Here is a 9,816-nt window from a genome sequence, read left to right as displayed (position 1 = left end):
GTGCTGAAAGTTCACACATTAAAAATAATCACCTTTTAAAAATATCTCAGATGGTTTCATTGTTTAAGCTCCTCGTTTTCCTATCAGTGTGTTTCATTTGCCCCTGATCTGTGACCTGATTGGTCATAAGTGTGTATACAGTTGTTACAGATTCCAACATGCGTCTCTTACCTTGATCAGGTTCCTCAGTCCAGCTTCTCATCCTGAAACGCCTCGTTCCCTCTGGACTCGTCCTAATTCACACTACAGCACCTGGACATCAAGCTGCAGGGAAACTGAAACACTGAACATGTTCCTAACATTAACATCAACATGATTAACACAGACGGTGATTAAACACACTTTTCTTTTTTTCTCCTGCTGTGCTCTCAGTCCTGTACTGGTGTTGTGGTGCTTCAGGTGGTACAAAGGAGTCTGACAGATTTAGACCTGTTGCTATAGCAACAAGGGAGACTTTCCACATGATGAAACTCACCTGGTGGAATAAAAAGCAGTTGACTTAAGAGTAAAGTTTATCTAGGTGAACTTTGACCTGAGGATTCATGAAGCTTGGTCTCATGAGATGATAATTAAGTGGGAGGGGCTTGTGGTGATACGGTGAGTTACTAGTGAAGTGTCGTCACTTCTCGTTATAGTTATAATTGTGTTACTGCGCTAGTGTTAGCTCATGTCTCACATCTAACACACAACAGATACACGTTTATTGTAATGTACAGTTTATTGTTTTTAGACAATAAAACTAATTGCCCTGATTACAGTGTGGTGGAGTATTTAACTCACTTACACATGACCCTGTGAGGGGAAACACACACACACACACACACGATGATAAAAGTACTAGGCCGTATTCTCTAAAGCTTTTGATTAGTAACTTAACAGCTCGAAAATGTGATCAGATAACAGAAAGTATTTAAACACCAGAGCATTTTACACACACACACTCATGCACATACATTCACACACAGACACACACTCATTCACACACACACACATGCACACAGACTCACACATTGACACACACAGACACACACACATGCACATACTGTACATTCACACACACATGCACACAGACTCACACAGACACACACATGCACATACTGTACATTCACACACACACGTGCACACAGATACTCACATATACACACACACATGCACACAGACTCACACACATGCACATACTGTACATTCACACACACATGCACATACATTCACACACACATGCACACAGACTCACACATTGACACACACAGACACACACATTGACACACACAGACACACACACATACTGTACATTCACACACACATGCACACAGACTCACACAGACACACACATGCACATACTGTACATTCACACACACACGTGCACACAGATACTCACATATACACACACACATGGACTGGACTGAAGAAGCAGTAAGCAACAAGGGGGCATTTTCTGTGTAAAAAACAAACAAATAACAGGAAAGACAGAGGAGCTGCTTTATAACCTTGTATTTTTACTCTCACTGTTTTCAGTCTCATTGCTTTGCAGTTCACTCACACGTGACGGCGTTAGTGAGAGCGAGGACACGCCCACAGGATGAGTGATTACTTTACTCTTAGTTTCCCGTTGCGTCAAAGTAAACAGAGAAGTAAGAGTGTGTGAAGGAACATTTTATCTTTTGTGTGTGTGTGTGTGTGTACACTGTGTTTATGTAATACTGAGCCTTGTATATAATACCCCTGTGAGACTTAAACCTCAACACACTCAGCTCAAGTATGGCATCGGAAAGGAACCATTAACATTCAGATTCCAATATAAAAGAAAGATTTGTGAAGTAACACGAGGCACAAAACAATGTTTCCTGACCAATCAGAACATTTCACTTTCAGAGAGTTTATATTCATCACCGTGTACAAAGTGACATGACGTAATGAAGAAGGAGGCTGTTCTTCTTCCTGGTCTTAAATTGGGCCAGTTTACAGAGTATGGCAAGTGATCTGAGTGTCTAATACAGTGTCACCCTCTGTCTGTCTGTCTGTCTCTCTGTCTGTCTGTCTGTCTGTCTGTCTGTCTCTCTGTCTGTCTGTCTGCCTCTCTGTTTGTCTGTCTGTCTGTCTGTCTGTCTCTCTGTCTGTCTCTGTGTCTGTCTGTCTGTCTGTCTGTCTGACTGTCTGTCTGTCTGTCTCTCTGTCTGTCTGTCTGTCTGTCTCTCTGTCTGTCTGTCTGCCTCTCTGTCTGTCTGTCTGTCTGTCTCTCTGTCTGTCTGTCTGTCTCTCTGTCTGTCTGTCTGCCTCTCTGTCTGTCTGTCTGTCTGTCTGTCTGTCTCTCTGTCTGTCTGTCTGTCTGTCTGTCTGTCTCTCTGTCTGTCTGTCTGCCTCTCTGTCTGTCTGTCTGTCTGTCTCTCTGTCTGTCTGTCTGTCTCTCTGTCTGTCTGTCTGCCTCTCTGTCTGTCTGTCTGTCTGTCTGTCTCTCTGTCTGTCTCTGTGTCTGTCTGTCTGTCTGTCTGTCTCTGTCTGTCTGTCTCTCTATCTGTCTGTCTGTCTGTCTCTCTGTCTGTCTCTCTGTCTCTCTATCTGTAGGTACTTTGTTCTGGATGAAGATCTGAGCCAGCTCCAGTACTTTGTGAATGAACAGGGGCGGAGTCAGAAACCCAGAGGGACCCTCTCTCTGATTGGTGCATCAGTTACTGTCAGTGATGAGGCACCTCACATGTTTATCGTCAACTCAGCTAATGGGGAGCTCTTCAAACTCCGAGGTGATTTGCATATCAAGCTTCAAAAGATATTACACTTAATGTGAACTCATCAGAGAGGAGGCGTGTCATTCACAGAGGGGGCGTGTCTTTCATAAAAGGCAACCGTTTATTTCATATTTCATAGGCCTTCAGGTTTTGCCAGATTAGGTTTTCCTTTTTTTTTTGTAAATTTAAAATGACTTGTATTCGATAATTAAAAAAGGGCCAGGACCTAGGGTGGGCTAGTGGGGGGGTGGGGGGTGGGGGGTGGTTTGTTTTCTAGAAAGAATGGGTGTCAGTCACATAGATGGGGTGTGTCAATCAGATAGATGGGGCGTGTCAGGCAAAGAGATGGGGTGTCAGTCAGAGGGGGCGTGTCAATTAGAGTGAGGGCGTGTCATTAAGAGAGAGGGTGTGCCAATGAGAGAGAGGGCATGTCAGTCAGAGCTTTCTCTGTTTCACTTTTTCTATGTCTTACTTGGTTCTCTCTCTCTCTCTCTCTCTCTCTCTCTCTCTCTCTCTCTCTTTTTGTCTGTCTCTCAGCGGTGGACAGTAGAGAGCAGCAGTTGTGGATCTCTCTCATTCAGTCCTGTGCAACAGACAGCAGTATGAGGATGTTAAAGGACACTGATGAGCATCTGGGTGTGGACAGGACATTCAGTAGTTTGGACACACAGGTATGTAACATACACACACACACACACACACACACACACAGTCTGTCTGTCTGTCTGTCTTACACAGCTGTCTGTCTCTCTCAGGGTTCATCACGTCGGAGTTTCTCCCTCCTCCCCTCTGCCTCTTCCTCGACCTCTTCCTCTCCAAGGCTGCAGAGGCATCTCCCTCACCTTCCTCATCTTCCTCATCCTAACAGATCTCCTTTAACTCCACGCCATGCCAAACACACACATGTTCAGCCTGACACACTGCTGGAGGTCAGAGAGGTCAGTTACACACACACACACACACACACACACACACACACACACACACACACACACTATCTTCTGTTTCACAGTTTCTTTAGCAGAGAGTTCTTTGAGAGTTTTTCTAACGTTGGCTTGTTAAATGGTTTTGACAGTTAGCTAACTGTTGTTTGAAGGATTAGCTAGCTAACTTTTTGAGAGATTTGAGATTCTAATCTAACTAAAAAAAAAAAATAGATATTTTTAATGTTTTTGTTTGAAAGAGCCTGTTTGAGACTTTGTTCAGATTCAACATTAGCTAGCTAACTTTCTCTCTCTCTCTCTCTCTCTCTCTCTCTCTCTCTCTCTCTCTCTCTCTCTCTCTCTCTCCACATGTGTGTGAGGGTGGCGTGTCATTGGCATCATGCCAATTTTTCGGCATTTAATGCAGTTTATTCTGTTTAACATCTTGGAATAATTTATTTTGTTGTGTGAGGATGTGTGTGTTTGAGCAAGTCACTGTGTATTTGTGCGTGTGTGTGTGTGAGCAGCGTGGTGAAGAAGCATAGTGGCTCCGAGCACAGAACTGTGTGAAAGCGAGTGTAGAGGAGTGTGTTTTAGTGGTCAGTAACGTGGTGCGACACGAGAACATCGTCTCTGCCTCCTGTATGAACAGTGCGATTATGATTTTTTTGAATGATGTTGAAAAAGTGTGCAAACTGAGTCAGAAAGGCATCGTAGTGAATGATGAACTTAAATTGGTTTCTCCCGTCAGTTCCCCAATTAAAAAGGTTCCGCTGTCTAATGTCCCTCCTTTTATTCCAGATGAGAGTGTCTTTTTACGTGTGTCTCCCCCAGTAAGAAAATCTCCCCTTGGCTGTAAACCCCCTGATACTTTCATTTTAGGTGGAGATTTTAATTTTAGATATTTTAGACCGAAACCATGCAGAACCTCAAGTGTCTGTGGGAGATGATGGAGGCCCAAGAGTTAAGGGATATATGGAGAAGAGATTATTTAATAAGACAAAGAGACAGTACACATGGGGCCACACCATAGACACCACGCTCTCCCTGGTCAGAGTAGATCGTTTTTATGGTTTTAAGCATCAGCTGGCATTTTTAACAAAGAGTTTTTGGCATCTCTGATCACAGTATGGTACAGTGTACTATTAGTAAAAAGAATGTAAAGCCCAAGTCTTTTACTTATTTATGGAATTGTTTTAAAACTTCGACAAAGTAGCTTTTAGCTCATTACGGCAGTGGAGTGATGTGAACAAAACACAAATCAAAGATTTTTGTGAACAGTACACGCTCAACATCACAATAGACATTGTTAGATCTCTGAAAGCTCTGGAGATAGAAATAATGGAACTCCAGCGTTTGTAGGCCACAGGAGATCGAGGGCATATTGAAGCCCTCAAAAGTAAAAAATCCAAAATGAATGACCTGTTAGACCTTACAGCACAGGGGGCGCTGGTTTGATCGCGTATTAAAAACGCGACTGATGCTCCTTCAAAGTTCTTATTTAGTTTAGAGCAAAAGAATGGACAGAAAAGATTCATACATACTGTGCGAACAGAATCCGGGATCTCTCATTGGAGCCCACTGAAATTCGCAAGCAGACTAAGCTTCTACTCGAAGCTGTACAGCAGTGACTGGTCAGGGGCACAGATGGTGGAGGAGAACTTCCTTCTGAACCTACCAAAGCTCTCTGAGGAAGCGGCCAGGGTGATGGACAAAGAGCTGACAGTGGAGGAGCTTTACGAGGCTCTCCAGGGCGTGGAGAACGGACGGGCGCCAGGTATAGACGCTCTCCCTGTTGAGGTCTACAAGGCTTTCTGGGCAGTTATAGCGCAGGATGTGCTGGACATCCTAGGGCTCCCTAAGGTAAACTCTCTTTGAGCTGCAGGAAAGCCGTCCTGACCATACTGCCAATAATGGGAGACCTGACAGACCTGAGGAACTGGTGCCTGGTGTCACTACTGTGCACTGACTGCAAGCTTCTCTCAAAAGCATTAGCCTCGATACTGACTAAGGTAATATAGCAGCTCATTCACCAGGACCAGACGTACTGTGTGCCTGATAGGTCTATATTTGATAACGTATATTTAATTCATGACATTTTGGACGTCTTCAGGCTATTGGGCTTAAAAACTGGTCTGATTTTACTAGATCAGGAAAAGGCTTTTGACCGGGTTAAACATGAATATTTGTGGAAGGTGCTGGAAACCTTCGGGTTCAACCCAGGTTTTATAGCCATTATCAAAGTGTGGTACAGTGAATTTGAGAGTGTACTGAAGGTTAACGGTGGTTTATTTGCCCCTTTTTAAGTGTACAGAGGTATACGACCAGGCTGTTCTCTGTCAGGCTTGCTGTATTCAATAGCAATTGAACCTCTTTTAAATAGACTGAGATGTCATCCCTCTGGTTTTAATATTCCACACAGCAATGCTTCACTGTGTCTTTCAGCATATGCGGATGACCTGGTAGTTATGATTGAATCGCAGAAAGATGTGATTGTCTTAACTGGTTATTTTAAATGATTTTCAATTTTTATCTTCTGCCAAGGTCAACTGGGCAAAAAGTGAAGCCGTTGTAGTTGGGGAGTGGGGCGGTGGGCAGCCTACAATTCTGGGTGGTTTAGTGTGGAAAAGAGGTGGTTTTAAGTACTTGGGTGTCTACCTGGGGAATGATGAGTTTTTAAATAAAAATTGGGATGGCACTGTAGAGCATGTGAAGGGCAGAATGAGCAGGTGGAAGCTGTTGGTCCCAAGGATGTCCTATAGGGGGCAATCAACAACCTCGGTGTGATGTCGCTCTGGCACAAACTGCTGCCAAACCTTCTAGCAAGCATCCAGACTCTGCTTGTGGATTTCTACTGCGATGGTCTACACCGGATTCTTCAGAGCATTCTCCATCTGCCCAAGGAGGAAGGAGGGCAGGGGCTTTTCCAGCTAGCCAGCAGAACGGCAGCATTCCGCCTTCAGTTCAGAGCCTCTGGTGTATGGAGGGCGCATGGACATCGCTAGTGTGGCCGTCTCTGCACTGTCCAGGACTCTCATCTCTGCAGGCATCTTGATACTCTGGGAGCTTGTGAACATCCCGGGAGCAGACATTTCAGTGGCAGAGGACCTGGCAGCGTGTGTGGGATTGCGGTCCCTGCTTGTTGTCAATCAACTCTTACACCGCTGGAGGTCCTCCCTAACATCTGAGCAGCGTGCTCGGCTGATGGATTATCAGTATACAGAGACTGGTCCTGTGGAAGATGGACCCTTTCCCCAGTTGAACATCGCTCCTGACCTTGACGGGTGTGAAGGTCCCCTCCTGGAGTGCCAGGGTGAGGGGGAGATGGACTTTGGGGAAGCTGCTCTACAGAGCCTGTGTTAAGGTTTTAAATAAGAATAAACTGAGTGGGAGGGTCAACACCGATATTTATTTACTTATTTATTGAGTCATTCTGATTTTTATATGTGATTGTGCAAATAAAGTATTGTAAAACGTAAAAAAAAAAGTCTCTTTCTCTCTCTCTCTCTCTCTCTCTTTAGGTGATCAGTCAGGCAGAGTGTCAGCAGAAATCCCTTGTTCACTCCATCGAGCTCCTCCCACGGAGAGGGGGTGTGTCCTGTCTGGATCAGGACTTGCTGCTGCTGAAGGCTACATCAGCCGCCACATTGCACTGCCTCGCTCAGTGCCTCAGTATGCTACAGCATCACAGATATGCCCATAACCTGTCAGACCGTGCCCACCCACAGGCCCCGCCCTCTGAGGAATGTGATGTAGACAGTGTAAAGACTAGCGGCTGCCAGGCGCCTCTGCTCAAACAAGACCAAACGAACACACGCTGAGCTCAATCCTTCTGTGATATGGTCATTTTATTTGTTACTTGTGTGTGAAAGAAAGGGCTCAGTCTCTCCATGCACTTATGAAGTGTGTGTGTGTTTGTGTGTGTGTATGTGTTTGTGTGTGTGAGTTAAACTAATGCACTTTTCTTCCTATGCTGGAGTAACCAAAGCATGCCACACAGTGCCTGATCAATCTCCTTCATCAACACCACCTAACATCCAATAAAACATTTCAGACTCATGTGCTGAACTTTCTGTCTGATTCCTTATAAAACAAATATACACCTGAATCAAAGAGTTAAATCTGGATCTCAGATTAAAATAATTCTTTTGGTTTATTTGTTTGATTTGCACATAATTAAAGAACCAAAAACCTAAAAAAAAAAAAAAAATGAATAGCATGAAGAGCCTGTGGGACTGAAAACCTTCTTATTCTTTCATGATTCAGAAACATGGTGACGGAAATTATTTACGCCTCAACCAAGTGTGTAGAAATCAGGAGAGACCTCTAGTTACTGAAATGACGACGACTGACAGGAGAGTGGTTGGCATTTTGTCCATATGAGACCTGTTGTGATCTGCTTTGGCAAAAATACTGGTTCAGTTTGATGAACACAGAGTCTTTAAGTACAAAGAAAATTTTGTTTCTTCCTGTTTGTCTCGTGTCCGTGTTGTTGACTGAACGTCTTCCTCATGTCTCACTCCACAGTGGTGTTAATATGAAGCCCATATAAAAGTAGACACTCAGGACTTTAAGAATCTGTAGAGTTTCATCACTATTTCTGTTTTTCTCTACAATACTAGAGGTGATAGATTCATAGAAACGATAAATAAATGGTTATTTTTTCACACAAATGTTTGTATCTTCAGAGTAAACAGTGATCTCAGAACCATCAAAACCATTTCTGCTCTCTGAGATGTTCCTAGTGTTTGTTCATAATCAGAGCCGATCCTGACCTCCCTGGGGCCCTAAGCAAAACTCTGCTAAGGGCCCCTCCTACCTGACCCGTGAGCCATGTAAACCATTTGCCACACATTCACACTTGACACCCCACTGCTCCCACTACAAACCTCCCTCCTTTTAAAAAAGTTTGCTCCTAGTGAATATGCAATAGCAGATATCAGAAATGATGTTTTTACTAGTGTAAAATGTAATTCCTGATATCAAAAATATGGTAACTACTAGAAATCACACTCTTAATATTTACATTTTAAGTATTGAAAACTGAATTCTTGATATCAAAAATCCATATCATGTGAATGTATAAAAGCTAAAATGCTTGCCATACAGTATCACTGTGTTTTATAGTATGCATTAGAGCAATACTTGATCCCTGATGGTTATTATTTACTGAGGAATGTGCATTCAACTGGCATTATGCCCAGTCCAATGTAAATCCATTGGTTTCCATATCGCATTAACGATGTTGTAACCTTGATTGAGTGACTATAAACATTGCTGATGGAAAGCGCGCGTGTCATTTCGTGCACGATTGCACGCGCATATGAACGCATGTTCACGCGCGGCGCGGTTATCGAGCTGCCGTTTATAAACACCGTTTCCCTTTGGCGTTTATTCACCCGAATGTTCACGCAATAAATTGTTGTGTGACAGACAGGACAAGAGATGCACTGTCAGCACTGCACAGCTAATGTAGCTAGTCAGATAGAGACTAGAGACAGAATAACATCAACTTAACTTTACTGTTATTTGCTCTTGCTGACATCAAACTTGAAGAGAACAAAAGTTTTTCTTTTTTTCATTTTTTCATTTTTTTTCTTTTTTCTCTTTTCATGGCCAGATGGATAGCTCCACTTCATATGGTCATCTACACAGTAAATATTAACACGCGCTGTAAAATGAGGTAGGGGAGGCGGGGCCTTGCGTAATTTGCGGGGCTCTACGCAACTCACGTAGTGTGTGTATAGGGCCGATCGGCTCTGTTCATAATCAGCTAAAGTTCTTCCCACAGAGGGACAAACACACGTCTCACACTGAAACAGTGACTCATTTTAGATCAGACTCACAGACACATCACTGGTTTGTTTCTTCTGATTAAAAACGTCCCAGAAGTCGATTTCCTTCCACCAGCAGAATGAAACTCCAGTGTACTGTTAAAAACAGTTAAGGAGGATTAAATAGGAGCTCTATTTATTTACCCTACAGTTCCTCACATTCACATTTTACACATTTACAGTGATATAACCTGGAAATGAAGTGAACTGAACTGTGATCTATTTAATTTACACTATATTGTATGTAGATATTTTTATTGTGACACAAAGATTTAAAAATTAAATAAATCTCTTTATTAAATAAAGAGAAAATTTATTGTCTATTACAAATACACA

General features: G+C 43.1%; 1 protein-coding gene across 1 annotated transcript in view; it reads left to right on the top strand.

Moving 5' to 3' along the window:
* The window catches only part of LOC132857388 (oxysterol-binding protein-related protein 10), an 8,861-nt gene extending 1,154 nt beyond the window's left edge, over positions 1-7,707 (top strand). Inside the window, exons 2-5 of the mRNA XM_060887347.1 lie at positions 2,563-2,738; positions 3,261-3,394; positions 3,479-3,661; positions 7,168-7,707. Of these exons, the coding sequence (XP_060743330.1) occupies positions 2,563-2,738; positions 3,261-3,394; positions 3,479-3,661; positions 7,168-7,467 (793 nt within the window). The 3' untranslated portion in view covers positions 7,468-7,707. The remainder of the gene's footprint in view (positions 1-2,562; positions 2,739-3,260; positions 3,395-3,478; positions 3,662-7,167) is intronic.
* The last annotated feature ends 2,109 nt before the right edge of the window (positions 7,708-9,816 follow it).

Source organism: Tachysurus vachellii, chromosome 14 (genome assembly GCF_030014155.1).
Source record: "Tachysurus vachellii isolate PV-2020 chromosome 14, HZAU_Pvac_v1, whole genome shotgun sequence".
NCBI classification, from domain to species: domain Eukaryota; kingdom Metazoa; phylum Chordata; class Actinopteri; order Siluriformes; family Bagridae; genus Tachysurus; species Tachysurus vachellii.
The sequence above is the reverse complement of the archived record's forward strand: the minus strand, read 5'-3'. Positions and strand labels throughout refer to the sequence as shown.